This window comes from Phacochoerus africanus, chromosome 6 (genome assembly GCF_016906955.1).
Source record: "Phacochoerus africanus isolate WHEZ1 chromosome 6, ROS_Pafr_v1, whole genome shotgun sequence".
Lineage (NCBI taxonomy): Eukaryota > Metazoa > Chordata > Mammalia > Artiodactyla > Suidae > Phacochoerus > Phacochoerus africanus.
The window spans coordinates 94993109-95012981 of record NC_062549.1 but is presented as its reverse complement, the minus strand read 5'-3'; the positions used below and the strand labels follow the sequence as shown (position 1 = coordinate 95012981).

Below are 19873 nucleotides of genomic sequence, written 5' to 3'. Positions count from 1 at the left end.
TTGATCTTGGAATTCCCTATCCAGTTGCAAAAGGATAGGTAAATCCCTAATCTCCTCCACGTTTCAGAGCAGAGGGATTAAAAGACACAGGCCTCAGACAGGCTGTGGGTGAGGCAGAGGAGACAGAAGCAGAACCTCTCATCCAAGGATATCCTGGAGGAGAAGACTTCTGGGATGAGAGAGAGCTCCCCAGGGCAGACTTATGGGTGTCAGACCAGATCAGCACAGAGCAAAAGGGCAAAGAAGGAAACTAGCCCACACCAGTGAGTCAGTCACCAGAGACCCCGCCTCTTCCTGGCCCCTACCGCTCTCTCCCCGTCTCTCCTCCAGGACCCCAGTCCCTCTCCCCACTCTTCAGTCCCCTAGCCTCAACCCCTCTCACCCAGGGCCCTCCTCCAGCCCAGCCTTTTCTTCTCTCCCTCCTGTCGGCTCCACTTCCTCAGGGCAGGAGCCCCCTAGTTCCTGCCACCCTCATGCAGGCTCCCCTAGCCTCTACCCCTGCAAGCCCCTGATCCTGAACCACATCCCAGCCAGAAGATATGGCCCTGCTAGGCTAAACTGTGTGACCCCCTCAGCGGTGCAGAGCTTCCTGAGCTGGGGACTGCCCGTCTCCTGTAGCCGATTCCTGTGGCGCCATCAGGGCGAGTTTCCCATCAGTGCGTTCCTGCTGGGGGCAGGCACCGGGGGGCTCCTGGCCATAGGTGAGTAGAGAGCAGGGGTCAGGGGTGGGGCCCATCTTTTTACCTTTGGCTTGACTCTGTCTCCTTAGGTCTCTTTCAGCTCCTCGTGAACCCTATGAACATCTATGAGGATCAGAAGATAGTGACGTTGTACAGCCTGGTGGGTGAGTGTCGTTAGGCTAATGACAGTGACACTCAAGAGGCCTGTGGAACATGGTCCAGCCCTGGGTGCCCAGAAAGGAGGCTGAGCCTGTTTCTTCTGTTCCCAAGTGTCCTCTGTGGCCTCAGCCCCATCTTTAAGGGGGAGATCCAGAGAGAAGAGGCCCCCCGTGTACAGAAGAAGACACAGTCTGTGCCTTCTAGAGTATCCCCAATCTCAGGGACTCCCTGTTACCCCCATGAAATAGTCTAGACTCCATGACCCTTCATAATCCCCAACTCTCCTGACCTCTCTGGCCTTATTTCCTGCTGCTCTTGATAAAATTCATTCATTCAGTATTAACTGAGCATCTGCTAAGGATTCAGCAAGGAAAAAGGTTGACAAACACCAGCTCTTTTTTCTTTTTTTTTTTTTTAATTTTTTTATTTTTGCTTTTTAGGGCCGCACCTGCGGTATATGTAGGTTCCCAGGCTAGGGGTGGAATCAGAGCTACAGCTGCCAGCCTACACCACAGCTACAGTATCGCAGGCAGGATCCGAGCCAAGTCTGTGACCTGCACCACAGCTCATGGCAACGCCAGATCCTTAACCCACTGAGCGAGACCAGGGATCAAAGCCACAACCTCATGGTTCCTAGTCAGATTCATTTCTGCTACGCCATGACGGGAACTCTGTTCTTTTTTTTTTTTTTAAATAATGATTTTTATTTTTTTCCATTATACCTGGTTTACAGTGTTCTGTTAATTTTCTACTGTACAGCATGGTGACCCAGTTACACATACATGTATACATTCTTTTTTCTCATATTATCATGCTCCATCATAAGTGACTAGACATGGTTCCCAGTGCTACACAGCAGGATCTTACACAGCAGGATCTCATTACTTCTTTTCTTTTTTTAATGTTATGGTCACACCTATGGCATATGGAGGTTCCTGGGCTAGGGATCAAATCAAAGCCACAGCTTCAACCCACAACGAAGCTGTGGCAACACCGGATCCCTTTATCCACTGTGCTTGGCAAGGGATCAAACCTGTACCTCCAAAGCGACCCAGAGCCGCTGCAGTTGGATTCTTTTTCTTTTTTTCGTCTTTTTGCCTTTTCTAGGGCTGCACCTGTGGCATGTAGAGGTTCCCAGGCTAGGAGTCCAACTGAAGCTGCAGTTGCCAGCCTACGCCACAGCCACAGAAACACCATCTGCAACCTATACCGCAGCTGGCAACAACGCCAGATTCCTTTTTTTTTTTTTTGCCTTTTTGCCTTTTTGCCTTTTCTAGGGCCGCTCCTGCGGCATATGGAGGTTCCCAGGCTAGGGGTCGAATTGGAGCTGCAGCCGCCAGCCTACACCAGAGCCACAGCAACGCGGGATCCGAGCCGCATCTGCAACCTACACCACAGCTCACGGCAATGCTGGATCTTTAACTCACTGAGCAAGGGCAGGGATTGAACCTGCAACCTTATGGTTCCTAGTCAGATTCGTTAACCACTGGGCCACAATGGGAACTCTGTCGCCAGATTCTTTAACCCACTGAACGAGGTCAGAGATCAAACCCACATCCTTATGGTTACTAGTTGGATTCCTAACCTGCTGAGCCACAACCGGAACTCCCATTTTCTTTCAAATTTTAGACTCCTTGAGATAACAATATATATGATACATATGACATACACATACATACATTGTAATCTATAATGCATACATATGTGTGTGTGTATATATATATATATATATATATATATATATATATATATATTCCAGTGACTGCTATAAATCTATAATGATTACTTTTTTTGAGATACAGTTCATGTACAATATTATGTTAGTTTCAGGTGTAACACATGTGATTTGACTTTTGCATACATTACAAAATGCTCACCGTGATCAATCTAGGAACCGTTTGTCCCTGAACAAAGTTATTACAATATCATTGATCGTGTTCTTTTTTAAAATTGAAGTATAGTTAATTTTCAATATTATATCAGTTTCAGGCATACAACATATTGATTCAATAGTTTTATAGATTATACTCCATTTAAAGTTATTATAAACTATTGACCATATTCTCTAGTGACCAAATTCTTTATGCTATATATATATATTCATCCCTGTGACTTATTTGTTATATAATTGGAGGTTTCTACCCCTTAATTCCCTTCATCTATTTCTCCAGTCCCCACCACCTCCAGCCCCGACACTCAGCTCTTTCATAATTTACATTCTCTTTCAAGTTTATATTCCAGGGGGGAGAGTTAGACAGTAAATGAACAAGAAATAAACCAGAGCATTTCTGGTGGTGACAAGTGCTATGGAACAAGTAAACCAAGGGGATGTGATAGAAATGGGCTGGGAGCGAGCTTGAGCAGTCAGGGAGGGCTTCTCAGCGAAGGTGACATTTCAATGAAGACGTTACGTCAGGAGGTGTTGGACCGCAAGAACAGAAAACCCACCTAAAAGTGGTTTAACCATAGAGGAAGTCTGTCATCGCATATCACAAGTTTCAAGGTAGAGTGGTTTTAGAGTTTGGATAATTCAGCAGCACAGTAAACCCACCAAGGACCCAGCTTCCTTTTGACTTTTTTCTCTGCCATCTTTGGCCTGTAGATCCTTCCTCTTCAGATCATGAAAAGGCCGCAGCGAATCCAGGCATCACATCCCCCTACAACATCAAAAGACCAGAGCATTCCTTCCTCAGGTCTCTCATAAGAACAAAGACAACTCCCCCCACACACACCTCTGTGGTCAGAACGGCAGCCTGTGCCCTTTCCTAAACCTCTCCCAGGCAAGGGGCGCAGAGGTGGCATTGTCACCTGCTCACGGAATGACCTACCTCCATGGCATACCAACGGGGAACGCCGCTTTCTCCCACCACTGTCTTCTAAGCTTTCTCCCACTGATGACCTCTCACACAGACCCTTAGCTTTGCAGCGATTTAAATCTGCAAGACCTTGTCCCGCTTCAGTAATTATGACTATTTTTAGGATTTAAAAGGTCCCATTCGGTCTACATCAAGATTTCAATCTCACGGCCGGCCGTCGTCAAACATCTCTTCCCTCCTTACCGCCCCCTTGCCTGCAGCTTGGGCCTGAAGCCTGGCATGGGGTCCTGTGGTGAAGAAGGGGGCATGGCCTGCGTGCTCACTTTTTTCTCCACTTCCTTCCCTTTCTGATTCTTCTGATGTCAGAAAGGGGTTTAGAAGAATTAGAGGAAAAGGGACAAAAGTCTGAAGTCATCCATACAGTTATAATTCCACCGCCCCTGCTCGGGTGACCGCTCACACCCCAGCTGTCTCAGGGGCCCCATTCCTGGTCTCGCTGGAGGCTCCATGTGGGCTGCTCAGTGCCCAGTTTCCTGCTGACCTCAAATGAAGCTCCCTGTAGCCCCTACAGGCCAACCACAGTCTTTTACTTTTTTTTTTTTTTTTAAAGGGCAGCACCCTTGGTCCATGAAAGTTCCCAGGCTGGGGGTGGAATCAGAGCTGGAGCCACTGGTCTATGCCACAGCCACAGCCATGCCAGATCCAAGCCTCATCAGCGACCTATGCCACTGCTCATGGCAACGCCGGACCCTTAACCCACTGAGCGAGGCCAGGGACTGAACCTGCATCCTCATGGATACTAATCAAGTTCTTAAGCCACTGAGCTGCAACGGGAACTCCCATGGCCTCTTACTTTTGGATGCCTCTCCCAAGCAGGCTGCCCTCTGGGCTGGGGACCCTCACAGGACCCTCAAGTCCTGCTGCCCTCTCTCCATGTGTCCACTTGTCCCAGAGGAAAGGCACACAGCCTTGCCCCACCAAACTGGGAAAGCAGGGCCCATTGCAGCTGCCCTCCCCCCTCCCCTGTGTTATGAGGAGCCTGTACCACCCTCCACGTTCACCGTCCCCCCACCCTCCTGGGAGCCCCTGCGGAGCAGGCCCACCAAATCCCCTCCCTCTCCTTGTTCTGGTGGTGGTCCTGGGGTGGCCCCGCCAGGCTCTGCGGCTCCAGCCTGGAGGGATGAGCAGGGTTCCCCTTCTTGCAGCACCAGCCTCTGAAGAGTCCTCATGGAGTCTGTCACCTGACATGAGGAAGTGAACACCCATCCCCTCCACAGACTCTCCTCTGTCTGCCTACTCTCACCACTTCTCTCTACTTCCAGATTTCTGGTCTTGTTTTATGTAGACCGGTTGGCGTAGAGGAGTGGGAGACTAGTTTTGCTCTTTTGGTAAATTCCAGACAGGGGTCAGCAATCTCCATAGGGTTCTCCATTTTTATTTGTGGAAGTTCCCAGGCCAGGGATAAAACCTGTGCCACACCAGTGACCCAAGTTGCTGCAGTGACAACATTGGGTCCTTAACCCTCTGAGCCACCAGGGAACTCCTTTGGGGCTCTCCGTAGAATGTAGAGCAACTCTTGGTCAACAGTTATCCTGAGAACGCAGAGCAGCTCTTTGGCAACCCGTGTCCTCAGCTTGAATCTTTAGCCAAAAGGCCAAGACCACAGAACCAGCCCTTTCATTGTCCTGTTACACTGTGCTTGGGTTAGACCGATCCAGATTTACCCCCAGGGGCCAGGGGAGGGGCAGGCCATTGCCCTTGAACAAGACCCAAGTCGTGTTAGTAAGGAAAAAGGCAGAACAGACTGTGGGGTGGCACCTGACAGGGTTTTCGGCAAACCTGTATGACAAGGTGGAGCCAGCCTGGTGAAGACGGGGGGAGGGGTGCTCCTGGCATCGGGAAGAGCCAGGGCAAGGACCGGAGAGGAGGAATGTTCCAGGAACAGCAACAAGGCCCGTGTGGGCGGACATGGTGGGCGAAGGGCTGGAGAGCACGAGATCACTCCAGAAGGGCGGCAGGGGCCAGACCACCAGAGTCTGGAGACCGTGTTAGGGGAATTGTGTGATTCCAAGGGAGATGGAGGGTCTTCACGTGGCTTCAAGCAGAGAAGGGACATGGTCTGATTCACGTTTTTACAGGATCTGGCGGCCTTGTGAAAACTGAAGTTTAGGCGAGTGAGAGGGGAAGTGGAGACGAGTTAGTCCCCATGTGGGATGCCAGGGACTCCATGAGGGCTGTGGAGACGGAACGAAGAGAAAGGACTTGGGACTTGCTTTGGGAGAACATTCTATCAGCACAGGAATCTTCTAGGTTCCCTGACCAGTTTATGCTGTTTCTTTGGCCTGGAATGCCTAACGACACTTACTCATCTTCCAGACCCAGCTGACACATCAGCTCCTTTGTCCAGCCTTCCCAGCCCCACCCCTCCCAGCAGAAATACCCACTCCCTCCTCGGCTCCCACAGCTCATTATAAGCACCGCCCTGTGCACTTAGCACTTCATGCTGTAGTCATTTGTTTACCCGTCTGTCTGTCTCCCTGGATTACGAGCTTCAAGGAGCTCACTGTCTCCTTGCAGAGACCACAGGGAGACACATGTGAAACTGCTAAAACATAGCAGGAGGTGCCCGATCAAGGGCTAAAATTAGGGGCAGAGATGAAGAGCGCTGTAGGTGTCCGAGCCCGGGGCATATGGAGGTGACCTCTCTTCTCATTGTTCCAAGCATCAGTTTCCAGAATTTTTCTCTTGCTTTCTCTGCTCCCTGAGCACCGAGGGTAAGTGTGAATTCAGTCTGGAAAGGGGAAATGTTGGCTCCCTTCCCAAACACACTCTCTCACACACACATATGCACACACCAAGTCAATCCCCAACCATGGCTTTTCAATCTCAAAATCATCTCTCCAAGCCCTTCCAGAGACCACCACACAATTGAACTCGCAAAATGACCTTTCAATAAGTGAATGAATGAGTGGCCTAGAAGGCCTATCAGAATCTGTAAACGAGACCAAGGCAGTATGGTGATGGTTCTAGAAGGGAGTTTGTGAGGGGCGGGTGCTCTGCAAAACCTGGTGGGGGAAGCAGCTTCCTTACTCTGCCTCATCACCTCCTGGACTCTCCTGACAGGTTTGGGGGCCTTAGGCTGGGGGACCTCCCCTCACATCCGCTGTGCCAGCCTCCTGCTAGTACCCAAGATGCTGGGCAAAGAGGGCAGGCTCTTTGTGCTGGGATATGCCTTGGCCGCCATCTATGAGGGTGAGTGTGTGTCCCTGGGTACCTGCTACTGACACTGAAGCAATGACTCTGGTGAGAGCCAGAGTCTGGGGAAGGAGAAAGAGTGGAGGGAATCTCTAGGAGTTCCCGCTCTTGTGCAATGGGACTGGCTGCTTCTCTGGAGCACTGGGACACAGGTCCGAGCCCTGGCTGGGCAGAGTTGGTTAAGGATCCGGCATTGCCACAGCTTTGGCATAGGTTGCAGCTGCAGCTCGGATCTGATCCCTGACCCAGGAATTCCATATGCCATGGGGCAGCCAAAAAAGGGGGGAAAAAAAAGAAGAAAGAGGAGTTCCCACTGTGGCTTAGCGGTAACAAACCTGACTAGTATCCATGAGGATGTGGATTCAATCCCTAGTCTTGCTCAGTGTGTATTTATCTAGCCTTGCTGTGAGCTGTAGAATAGGTTGCCGATATGGCTTGGATCTAGCGTTGCTGTGGCTGTGGCTATGGCATAGGCCAGCAGCTGCAGCTCTGAATGGACCCCTCGCCTGGGAACTTCCATATGCAGCCCTAAAAATAAAAAGAAAAGAATTTTTTTTTAAAAAAGAATGAAAGAAAAAAAAAAAAAAAGAGTGTGGGATCTCATCCCAGCTGTTGCAACTTGCTGTGTGTCCCCGAGAGAGTGCCTCTACATCTCTGGGCCTCCTTAGGAAAAAAGCCAGAGGTTGCGTGAGATGACCTCTCACAAGCTTCTGGGCCCCATCAGGGTACACTTCTAGAAAGTGGTCACTGCAGGCAGAGCAGGAGCTTGGGATGGGCTGAAGAAAGTTAAATGGCTCTAGAGGGAGATAATCCACCAGGGCATCTTCCCCCAGGACCAGTGGCCAACCTGCGGCACAACCTCAATGAGGTGATAGCATCGCTGGGCTGCACCGTGGAGCTGCAGATCAACAACACCCGCGCGGCCTGGCGCGTCTCCACAGCCCCCCTGCGGGCAGTGTTCAAGGACCTGCTGGTCAGGACCCTGCAAGGGCCAGGGCCTAGGGGTTCCTCTCCCCACAGGGCCTCGATGACCTGAGCTGGGAGCTGGGACCCTGGACTAACAGTTTCTCAATGTGGGTGGTGCCAGCATTTTTGGCAGAACTGTCCCCAAACATTGCAAGATGTACCCTGGGTCCCTGGGCATGAAACGCCAGGAGTGTCCCCACCCCCATCTATTGGGACACCCCCCGCCCCCCGCACCTTTCCAAACACCTGAGTAGGTGGTACTCTGGACGGCTGAGCTAGAATGTCAGGAAATGGGCCTGGCCTTGAGGAGTTTGGGAGCTTCGAGGACCAGGGGAATAGGGGACTAGGGAATTGGGTCCTGGAAGCCCGGCGGGGGGCGGGGGGGGGGGGTCTGGAAGAACTGGAGAGCTGAGGAGTTGGGGAGATAAGGGCTGAGGGGCTTGGGAGTCAGGGACATTGAGATGGCACAGTAGTCTGAGACATTAGTGCTGAGGCGTGAAGTCCAAGGGGACCCTCCCTTGACCAGCAAGGATCTGGATGGGAGGCCTTAGGACGAGCTGGGAGCCTGGGAGGTGAGCAGAACAGAGGCAGCTGGGGAGGGGCGAGGGCTCCCAAGGACCATGAAGTGGGGAGAATTCCAGTTGAGAGGCTGTCTCGGGGCCTAGGCTCCCTATAGGCTTGAGGTAAGAGCCCAAACTTGGCTAATGCGAGACAAAAAGGCTGTAGGGGCAGCAGAAGCGCTAAGTTCACATGGCTGACCCCTCCCCTCCCTCCGACCCCAGAGCAGCAAAGAGTCACTGAAAGCCGAGACTCGGAACATCACCAGCTCCTTTGAGGAGCTGGATGCCCAGGTGAACAGTGAGAGTGGATACACACCTGAGGACGACACTGAGGGCTCAGAGCAGACAGCCCAGGGTGGAGAGCCGCTCCACATGTCAGCCTTCAGACACCGCCTCTCCACACAGAAGATATACGAGATGAAGACAAAGCTGCGTTGCTCCCGTGAGGCGGGGGGGGGGGGGGGGGGGGGGGGCGGGGGGAGGGTGCGGCGCAGGGCTGGGGCTCCAGTTCAGGGGGTGGGGACCTCAGACGCCTGTTACCCCTTCCTACAGACGTGGTGAACAAGGCCATGCTCACCTGCCGCCGCTGGTTTGACCAAAAGCACCAACACTGCATGCGACACATCTGGGTCCCGCTCCTCAAGCACCTGCTCTGCCTGCCCATGAAGTTCAAATTCTTCTGTGGCATTGCCAAGGGTTAGCACAGCAGCACGGGGGTGGGGCGCACCAGGGCTGGGGATCCGAGTCCTTGGCGACCACTGGGTAGATGTGGGGTAGGAGGGCAACGGGGGAGGGTGTTTCAGCTTTGAGGACACGGCGCCCTCAGAGTCCAGCCCCTCCACTGACTGGGCTTGTGACCCAGGTAAGTTTATAGCAAGGCTCTCAGCTTTGTCCCTCCATCTGAAAGATGCGCATAAAGATAGTGCTTATCCCATTAGGGGTTTCTGATGATTTCAGTGGATAAGACATGTAAAGCTGGTAACAGAGCCGGCACACAGAGGAATTGCTGCATTAAATATTGGCTATCATGGACTTCCCGGGTGGCTCAGTGGTTTAAGGATATGGCATTGTCAGTGCTGTGGGGCAGATCCCTGGTTTGGGAATGCCATATGCCATGGGCGTACCCCCCAAAATGTTGGCTATCATTATTAATATTTGGTATAGTTATAGGCAGGTGAAGAAATGGGGGGAAAAAATCCGGCCCTGGTTCTGGGGAAAAGAGGAGAGTGAAGAGAGGAAGGGCTCAGGGTGGTAGAAAGTCACCGGCAGGAGTTCCCATCGTGGCTCAGTGGTAACAAACCCTACTATTATCCATGAGGATGCAGGTTCGATCCCTGGTCTTGCTCAGTGGGTTAAGGATCCGGTGTTGCTGTGAGCTGTGGTGTAGGTTACAGATGCCGCTCGGATCCTGTGTTGCTGTGGCTGTGGTGCAGACCAGCAGCAGTAACTCCGCTAGCCTGGGAACTTTCATATGCCAAGGGTGCAGCCCTAAAGATCACTGCGAAAGTTCCCACTGTGGTGCGATGGGTTTGGCAGTGTCTCTGGAGCGCTGAGACATAGGTTCAATTCCCAGCCAAGGAGTTCCCATTGCGGCTCAGCAGGTTAAGAACCCAACTAGTATCCATGAGGAGGCAGGTTTGATCCCTGGCATTGCTCCGTGGGTAAGGATCCAGCATTGCCACAAGCTGTGGCAAAGGTTGCAGATGTGGCTTGGATCTGGTGTTGCTGTGGCTATGGCACAGGCCAGCAGCTGCAGCTCTGATTAGACCCCTAGTCTGGGAACTTCCATAAGCCGAGGGTGCAGCCCTAAAAAATAAACAAATAAATAAACAAGCCAACCCACCAACCCGGCGGAGCACAGTGGGTTAAGGATCCAGCAGTGGCACAGATTGCAGTTTCAGCTTGGATCTGATTCTCTGATCCCTGGCCTGGTAACTCCATAAGCCATGGCAGCCAGAAAAAAAAAAAGGAAGTCACCGGCAGAGAGACAGAAAAGTAGGCAGGATGAAGAGGCTCTTGGGAAGGGAGGACTGGAGGCCGGGGCTCAGGGAAGCCCCTGACCTGGCCCCACTGCCCACCAGTGATGGAAGTTTGGTGCCGCAGTCGCATCCCAGTGGAAGGCAACTTTGGGCAAACCTATGACTCCCTCAACCAGTCTATTCATGGCCTGGAGGGGGAATTTTCAGCCACTATTAACCTCAAGGTAGGAGGGGCGTCAGGTGAGGGTGGGGGGAGACAGGGAGTGGGAGGAGGGCACAGGGACCAGGGCCTGAGGGAGAGGGCGCAGGAGGGAGGGGGCAGGCTGTGAGGGAGGGGGAACGATGTTGGTGTCAGGGGACAGGTAGGGTGCCAAGCCTGTGGCTGGCCCGCAGGGCCCTGACCCTGGGGCCTAATGGTCAGCCAGGTGTGAGAGGGTGGCAGCTCATACAAGGGCAGGGGAGCAAGACCGTGTCAAGAAGGGCATCGGCCACTCTTAAAGTCCCGGGAAGAGCCGGACCCAAGAGTGGGGCATTAGGAGAAAGACACCACGGAGAGGCTGGGCGGCTGGGCCTGGGCCTCTGAGTCTGTACCCAGGTCCTCTCCCAGGAAGAGAAGCGGGCCGGGATGCTGGGCCTCAACACAAGCTGGGAACACGTGAGCACCGAGGTGCGAGACTATGTGAGACGTCAGGAGGCACAGCTGGAGTGGGCCCTGGGGCTGCTGCGGGTGCTGCTCTCCTGCACCTTCCTGCTGGTCTTCCGAGCGTAAGTCTTGAAGCCCCGCCCACCCCACTCCAAGCCCCTCCCACCACCCAAGCCCCTCCCCCTCCCCAACCCCTCCTCCAACTCCCACCCCTGAGTCCTAGACCGAGCTGCAGACCCACCTCAGGCTCTGAATGTGACTGTTCTTGTGCCTTTAACGCGGCCTTTTTCTAAAGTTGGGTTCCTTGTTTACACAAAGTTAAAGGAAATGTGGACATTTTGTCAGAAGAAACATTACCGTGTTCCCACCTCCTGAAAGGGCGACCCGTCTTTATCTACCTCCTTCAGGCCTTTATCCTGACGCTGAGTTTTTTTTTTTTTTTAACTTTAGCTTTGACTTTTGATTTTTTTTCTTGCCCTTCATATTCCCCTTGGCTCTGACTTTGTGCCGTTTTTATCGTCCAATTCTGCTTTCATTTTCTCCCGCCTGCTGCGTTGGCAGCTACTTTCCCTCCATTTGGACCAAAGTCCTCAACCCCACCCAGCCTGGCGTCCAGCTGGGCTGTCCTGGGCCTCACTCTGCTCCCCTGCTGACCTCTGGACCCTGTACTTCCTGTCTCCACCCCCGAATGCCTGGGAGGAGCAGGGGCTGGGCAGGGGCTGGGCACAGGGGTTCCTGATTTGTCTGCCCCTGTTTGTGGGGCTAGAGCAACTGCAAATGAGTGGTTGTGTGGATGCCCAGGGCCCTGTGGGAGGACAAAGATGAAGGAGCCATATTCTTGCCCTCAAGAGGCTCATGATCTAGGGGATGCAAGAGAGGCAGCCACAAAACAGAGATGGTTCAGAGTTCTCGTTGTGGCTCAGTGATAATGAACCCGACTAGTATCCTTGAGGACATGGGTTTGATCCCTGGCCTCAGTGGGTTAAGGATCCGTGGGCGTTGCTGTGAGCTGTGGTGCAGGTTGCAGATATGGCTCGGATCTAGCATTGCTGTGGCCATGGAGTAGGCCAGCCGCTACAGTTCCGATTTGACCCCTAGCCTGGGAACTTCTGTATGCTGTGGGTGTGCTCTAAAAAGAAAAAAGAAATAAACAAAAAACCGGCGATGGTTCAAGGGCTATACTATGAACTGGTTGTGGGGCCAGGTATGGGAGCTGAGGAGGTGCTCCTGCAAGGGCCATAACTGGGCTTCAAAAGGCTGCAGATAGGAAGTCATGGTCAAGAAGAGGAAAGGGGAGTTCCCGTTGTGGCACAGCGGAAACGAATCCGACTAGGGACCCGCAATCAAGGTTGTGGGTTCGATCCCTTGCCTCACTCAATGGGTTAAAGATCCAGCGTTGTGATGAGCTATGGTGTAGGTTGCAGACTCCGATCCCACGTAGCTGTGGCTGTGGCTGTGGCCAGCAGCTACAGCTCCAATTCGACCCCTAGCCTGGGAACCTCCACATGCTGTTAGTGTGGCCCTAAAAAGCAAAAAAAAAAAAAAAAAGAAAAAGAAAAAAAGAAAGAAAGAAAGAAAGTTATTCTCTTGGCCAGGATTCCAGCACATGTGAGATGTGCAAGGCAGAGGCTGGGGTTGAGGACTGGGCTGAAGTGGCCGTGGCCATGGCCAGAACAGTCTGGAAATCCCTCCAAGAGGGCCCTGAACTGCCCCCACCCCCACTCCCCACCCATTGCAGGGTTGCAGAGTGGACTGGAGAAGCCTGCAGGGAGGGAGGCTATGGGAGGTCAGAGGTTAGGTAGGGAGCCTGGCTGGAGTGGGGTGTGGCAGGAAGTTGCTCTGAGATGGAGGGAGGAAGAGTGAAGGTGTCACAGGTCTCAGAGCCAGTTTGGGGAGGGAAGGAAGAAGGCACGGAATCAAAAGCCACTTGCAGGCTTTCAGCCTGGGTGAGGTCCCTCCCTGAGGGGGCAGAGCTGGCGCGGGGGTGGGGCCCAGACTCAGGAGGCCCCAGCGGGCCCAGCCGCCGTAGGTCTCTCCACAAGGGGGCGCTCACAGTCTTTCTTTGCACGTACAGTTATTTCTATCTTAAAGGCAAAGATGTAGATTTTTACAGGGTCTCAGAACCCATAGCATTGGAACTTATGTTTCACAGTTTACAGAGCTTATTTCATGTACTTTTACAGTTTTAAACACATTTCCAACAATTAACATTTTTTCCCTCAGGAAACGGAAGCATTATGGGGGACTTGGGAGAGACACAGAAGAGAGCTCCATCGGTGCAGGCACACACTCACACTCACACTCACACACAGCCAGCCCTGCTGTACTCAAGGGAGTGTCAGACGAGAAGGGAAATAGTTTTGGAATGAGTTTTGCTTGAAGTGACCTCCAGAAGATGTTTGGAAGGCTCGCCTGAGAGGCAGGGACTTGAGAGGTGAATGCGGGAGTCAGTGGGTCAGGTGATGTCTGCAACCTTGCCGGTTTCCCGTCTCCGTGCCTTTGTTCCTGCTCTTTCCTCTGCTTGATATACTTCCTGAAGGTTCCATGCCTGGGAAACCCTTCCCTAGCTCCCAGCCACACACATGCTCTAACATGACCCATCCCTCCTCCCCTCTGTTATGTCTCATCAGTATGTATGTCTTTCACTGGACTGGGGGGGGGCTGGGGGGCAGGAGGGAGCTCCGTCTTCTTCTAGGACACAGATGGTGCTCAGTGCACGCTGAGAGGCTGGCCAATGACTGTCCATCAAAGAAGCCCATGGCTGGGGGTGGGTGACCCTGGAGGCGACCAAGGCACCCTCACCCACAGGTGCTTCTCCTACGTGGACAATTATAACGGGGACATCCGCTTCGACAACATCTATATCAGCACCTACTTCTGCCAGATCGATGATCGCAGGAAGAAGCTGGTGAGTGGGCACAGCCCGGCCCAAGGGGGCCCTGCTCTGTGCCCTGTGTGGCTTCCCGCTCCAGGAGGGCAGAGCGGAAGGGGAGGGGGCACACCGGGTTTCTCCCTGTGTGGACCTTGTTCCCAGGGCAAGCGGACTCTGCTGCCACTCCGCAAAGCTGAGAAGAAAACTGTCATCTTCCCCAGGGATCCCATGATCCAGGCCTCAGAAATGAAAAATGTGGTGAGGCTGGTGGGAGGGCAGGCCGCCAGATCCTACTAGAGGCAGGGGTCTGAGGGGTGGAGGGCAAAGGCGGCAGAGCGGGCTCTGCGCCAGGGCAGGTGGCGCTGCCCAGCTCTGCCCCTCCTGCTCGCTGGGCAGATACGGGAGCTCTTGGAGACCCTGCCTGTGCTGCTGCTGCTGGGGGTGCTGTGTGGCCTGGACGGGGCCCTCTACTCCATCTTCGACACCATCCGCCACCACTCCTTCCTGCAGTACTCCTTCCGCAGTGAGCGAGCTCGGGGAGGGGCGGGGAGGCTCCCAGCCCAGGAGACACCCCCTGAAGAGCACCCACCCCTGTGTGGCCACCCCACCCCAATTCTTCCCATTTTGTCACCTCCTTCTGCATCTCAGCCCCTCCCCGTCCTCCCCAACCCCGGGGGTGGAATACCAGCCCTGAAACCTGACAGCTGTCACTGGGGTTCTCAGTTTCCAACCTTCCTTTGTATCTTCCAAAGGGAGGGGTTCGTGTGCAGGGAAGGGATGGCAGGTTGGGTGCAGCTGAGAGGTTTTCTTTTTCTTTTTAGGGCCGTACCTGCGGCACATGGAGGTTCCCAGGCTAGGGGTCGAATTGGAACTGCAGTTGCTGCTGGCCACAGCCACAGCAATGCCAGATCCAAGCCATGCATGTGATCTACACCACAGCTGATGGCAATGCCGGATCCTTAACCTACTGAGTGAGGCCAGAGATTGAACCCACATCCTCAAGGTTACTAGTCTGGTTCTGTGCCACAACGGGAACTCTGCCGAGATGTATGTCTATGCCTTGACCTCTCCTATACATCCAATCCCTGTCTGCCCCATCCCCTTATCTCCAATTCTTTCCTCCAATACTCCCCCCACACACTATGGCCCCTGTCCTGGCCTCAGGCAGTCATAAACTGGAGGTGAAAGTCGGGGGAGACTCCATGCTGGCCCGGCTTCTTCGGAAAACTATTGGGGCTCTGAACACCTCCTCGGAGACAGTGGTGGAATCGAACAACATGCGTGAGTGATGCTGAAAGTTTTCTTTCCAAGATAAAGAGTTGGGGGGAGTTCCCATTGTGTGTCAATGGGTTAAGAACCTGACTAGTATCCATGAGGATGAGTGTTCAATCCCCCGCCTCGCTCGGTGGGTTAAGGTCCCGGAGTTGCCGGGAGCTGAGGTGGAGGTTGCAGATGCGGCTCAGATCCAGTGTGGCTTGTGACTGTGGTATAGGCTGGCAACTGCAGCTCCAATTCAACCCCTAGCCCGGGAACTTCCATATGCTGAAGGTACAGCCCTAAAAAGAATAAAAAAAAGAGGTAGGGGACTGACTGGGCCTTGGCAGCGAGAGGGGGTCAGCGTGCTTGTGTTAGAGAAATCAGAACAGGAAACATCAGGTCAGGTTCGAAGAGTTGGAAACTGACAGGCTTGGGTCAGAGGGGCTGAGGGCTGGGGCCTTGGGACCAGAGGGGCCCGGCCCTTTGGAGCAATGCTGTTCAGCAGAACTTTCTGCAGTGATGGAACATTTCTACATCTGTGCCATGTTGAGCAAAGAGCTTCATGGGCCTGGTGGCTGCAGTATTGATGACACAGCCCTGCAGGATGAGGAGCCGCCAGGGGGAGAGCTGGAAAATCAGAGATCTAAGCCACGCCCCCACTGGCATGGGGAGGTCAACCCGGAGCGGAGCAGCGGGCAGACCTGCTGACGGGCCCCGTCCCCTCCTGCAGCCTGCCTGCCCCAGCCCGTGCCCCTGAGTCCCAGCGCCTATGTGAGGGCTGCGCTACCAAGCGGCCTGCTGGTGTGTCTCTGCCTGCTCCAGGCTTTCGGCTACCGGCTCCGGAGAGTCATCGCAGCCTTCTACTTCCCCAAGGTGTGCCCTGTCCCGACCTCGACACCCCTAGCGTGCACACACACACACACACACACATATACACACATACACACACACACCAGCCTGCGCCCAGCCCCCCACCAGCCCCAACTTTGGGGGACGCCTTCTTCCTCTGTACTGTCTCTCTGGCCCCAGCGAGAGAAGAAGCGGATCCTCTTCCTCTACAATGATCTCCTGAGGAAGAGAGTGGCCTTCACCCAACTGAGGAGGGCCACCATCGTGAGGCGGGCGAGACAGCAGAGGGCTCCAGTAAGTCCAGGCTTGCACTTTTGTGCCCCCACCCCCGCCGCCGCGACTGGGTCTGAGACTGAGGGGGAGGGGCCTCTCCCTTCAGTCCACCCAGCCTCCACCAAGGTCCCAGGCCTACTGATGCACAGTGAGTTCTGGTGAGATGCATGCTAAGCGTCACCCAGCTCCTGGAGGGCAAAGCGATGTACATCTCTGGACCCCAGGATTCAGCCCAGCCTGGGAAGCAGGCAGTAAAGGGGAATCAGATTTGATACAGTTGGGTCAGAGGAAAGCAAGAGAGGTTCAGCAGAAACAAGGGGCCCCACGGCTTAGCAGGTTAAGAACTCGACATAGGAATTCCTGTCGTGCCTCAAAGGTAACAAACCCAACTAGTATCCATGAGGACACAGGTTGAATCCCTGGCCCTGCTCAGTGGGTTAAGGATTAAGCATTGCCATGAGCTGAAGTGCAGGTCACAGATAGGCCTCGGATATGGCCTTGCTGTGGGTAGGCTGGCAGCTGCAGCCCTTCTTCTTTCCCTAGCCTGGAAACTTCCATATGCCGTGGGTGTGCCCCACCCCTCCAAAAGGATCTGACATAGTGTCCGGGAGGATGTGGGTTTTATCCCTGGCTTCACTCAGTGCATTAAAAGGATCTGGTGTTGCTGCAAGCTATAGCTGGCTCAGATCCAGTGTTGCTGTGGCTGTGGTGTAGGCCAGCAGCTGCAGCTCCGTTTCAACCCCAGCCCAGAATTTCTATATGCTGCAGGTGCAGCCATTGGGGTGGGGGCGGGGGAAGAAAGAAGGGGCCTAGGGCAAGGCCACAGGTTCTTCTGAGAGGGATGCGGTGCAGATCCTGGGAGGGAGGGTGGGTAGGCAGTGGGCTGGGATCAGTGAGGCCTCATGAAAAGGTATGTGGTATAACAGAGCACACAGTCAGAAGAATCAGGTTCTAATCCACACTCCCTCATTAAGCTGTGTAGCCTTGGCCATGGTCTTCCCTGAACTGCAGTTTTTCCCTCTGAAGAATGGGAGGTTGGACAGATCTGTGTGGCCTGCTCGCTAGAATCAGTAATAGAATGGTGGTCAGATGTGGGGCTCTGGTACCAGAGGGCCTGGGTTTGAATCTTGGCTCCTCCCCTTCTTACTATGACTTACTTAAATGCTGAGCCTTCATTGGTTTTTACCTTCTGTAAAATGGAGTTAACTCCCCCATCTAGTTGTAGTAAGGATTTTTTTTTTTTTTTTTTTTTTGCTTTTGTACCATTTCTAGGGCCGCTTCCACAGGATACGGAGATTCCCAGGCTAGTGGTCTAATCAGAGCTGTAACTGCCAGCCTACACCACAGCCACGCCAGATCCGAGCCGCGTCCGCAATCTACACCACAGCTCACAGCAACGCCGGATCCTTAACCCACTGAGCAAGACCAGGGATCAAGCCCACAACCTCATGGTTCCTAGTTGGATTCGTTAACCACTGAGCCACAACAGGAACTCCTGTAGTAAGGATTAAATGAGTTTCACTGTCATGATGCAGGCACATAATTCATTGTGTGATCCTAGGCAAGTGACCACCTCTCCAAGCATCAGTTTTCTTGCCTGAAAAAGAGATGATGATAATAACAATATCTGCCTTCCATGGTTATTGTTTGAATTGAGTCAATTTACTTACAGTTTCTTGGTACAGGACCCACATTACTTAAAAAAGTGTGGCAGCCATTCTTATTCAATCAGCCCTAAGAAAGCTCCGAAAAGTGAGAGACTGTGTTTGCTTGACTTTTTCCTTCAGTGCCTAGAATCCCCAACTCCCACGATGCACAATAGGGGCTGAATGAATGTCTGATTAAAAAAATTAGCATACCATGCGAGCGGGTGAGTGTCATGTCCTCCTATTCTACCATCTTGATGTGGCCTCTTAAGAAACCCACTCAAAATGAACATACTGGAGTTCCCGTCGTGGCTCAGTGGTTAATGTATCCGACTAGGAACCATGAGGTTGCAGGTTCGATCCCTGGCCTTGCTCAGTGGGTTAAGGATCCAGCATTGCTGTGACCTGTGGTGTAGGTCGCAGATGTAGTTCGGTTGCTGCATTGCTGTGGCTCTGGCATAGGCCGGCGGCTACAGCTCCGACTGGACCCCTAGCCTGGGAACCTCCATATGCTTCGGGAGCGGCCCAAGAAATGGAAAAAAGACAAAAAAAAAAAAAAAAAAGAAGGCCAAGCCGAAGAGTTCTGCATTTTTCTGGCAGGAAGTGGGACCCCTGGAGTCTCTTGAGCAAAGAGTGACATGATAAAGTAGCCTGAGAATTCCTGGCAATTGTGTGGAGAGAAGGTGGGGTGAGGGGGAGGGAGCATAATGAGCCAGGCTTATGATTTGGAATCAAGGTACCTAGGTCCAACCAGGTTTGGTTATTTCCTGGCTGTCTGCCTTTGGAAAAATCACCTAACATTTATGAGATTCATCTTTCTTACATATAAGGTGGGGGAACACAGTAGTAATGGTCTTACCTGCCCTACTCACTTCTCAGCCCCAAGGTAAGAATCAAATTAAGACACATTTGGGGAGGAGTTCCCCATGAGGCACAGTGGAAACAAATCTGACTAGTAACCATGAGGTTGCGGTTTGATCCTTGGCCTCGCCCAGTGGATTAAGGATACAGTGTTGCCGTGAGCTGTGGTGTGGGTCGCAGACAAGGCTCAGATCCTGCGTGGCTGTAGCTGTGGTGTAGGTCGGCAGCTGTAGCTTCAATTCGACCCCTAGCCTGGGAACCTCTGTATGCTGCGGGTGCGGCCCGAAAAAGAAAAAAAAGAAAAAGACAAATTATGGGAAAGTGTAAATGATGATGATTGTTGCTGTTACTGGTTGGTTCCTCCCAAGGCTGCATCCTCCCACTTCATCACGGAGGGAGGCTCAAGGAGTGAAGGATGCTCTCTAGGATCCACTTCTTAGCAACCTTGTCTTCCAGGGTCTTCTGTGCCCAAGCTGGCTTCCCCCAACATGTAGGCATAGTCAGTCCTTCAGACAAGAAGTGCTGTCCAATAACTCCTTCTCTCCCTGCTCCTCAAAGAGCTCTAAACCTGCCTTGTCTGCCAACAGCGCCGCCGCCTGGCGGACATCCTGCACCGCCGCTGCCCTCTCTTGCGCCCCTGGCTCCGCCGGCGATGCGTGGTGTGCCAGGCATCCGAGACGCCCGAGTCCTACGTGTGCCCTACGCCTGACTGTGAGGCGGTGTACTGCCGATCCTGCTGGAACGATATGCGGCAGCGGTGCCCGGTCTGCACACCCCGCGAGGAGCTCTCCTCCTCCGCCTACAGCGACAGCAACGATGACGCTACCTATGCAGAGTGAAGGGGGTTCCTGCTCGCTCTCCCACATGCTCCTTCCTGTTTAATAAATGCTTAGTACACTCCTGTTGCCCGCGCTTCGCAGGGGTCCGGTAAGGGAGGGCGAGCCCCGCTCTGCATGACGGGCAATCAAGAGAATTGATCCGCCTGATCCGGGCAGACCCGGGCTTCAGGACACGCGGCTGGCAGGAACGGGTCCAGACCCAGGGCCAGGTGTAGGCG

The 19873-nt window shown here is 53.4% G+C and overlaps 1 protein-coding gene across 1 annotated transcript; it reads left to right on the top strand.

Moving 5' to 3' along the window:
• The first annotated feature begins 202 nt into the window (after positions 1-202).
• Positions 203-17374, top strand: DCST1 (DC-STAMP domain containing 1). Its single transcript, XM_047783027.1, has 16 exons — positions 203-263; positions 576-701; positions 770-844; positions 6779-6907; positions 7744-7883; positions 8659-8878; positions 8989-9132; positions 10518-10639; positions 11023-11180; positions 13867-13966; positions 14093-14188; positions 14327-14453; positions 15095-15211; positions 15918-16060; positions 16217-16334; positions 17292-17374. Exons 1-16 carry the CDS (start codon positions 203-205, stop codon positions 17372-17374), a joined length of 1959 nt encoding a protein of 652 aa, XP_047638983.1.
• Positions 17375-19873: the final 2499 nt, after the last annotated feature.

Bases quoted from the DNA above. Each gene is read 5' to 3' on its own strand.
- DCST1 (XM_047783027.1), top strand. From the start codon at position 203: ATGGGTGTCAGACCAGATCAGCACAGAGCAAAAGGGCAAAGAAGGAAA. The intron at 14,454-15,094 runs GTGAGCGAGCTC...TCCTGGCCTCAG, and splicing joins CCTGCAGTACTCCTTCCGCA to GCAGTCATAAACTGGAGGTG. The intron at 16,061-16,216 runs GTGTGCCCTGTC...CTCTGGCCCCAG, and splicing joins CAGCCTTCTACTTCCCCAAG to CGAGAGAAGAAGCGGATCCT.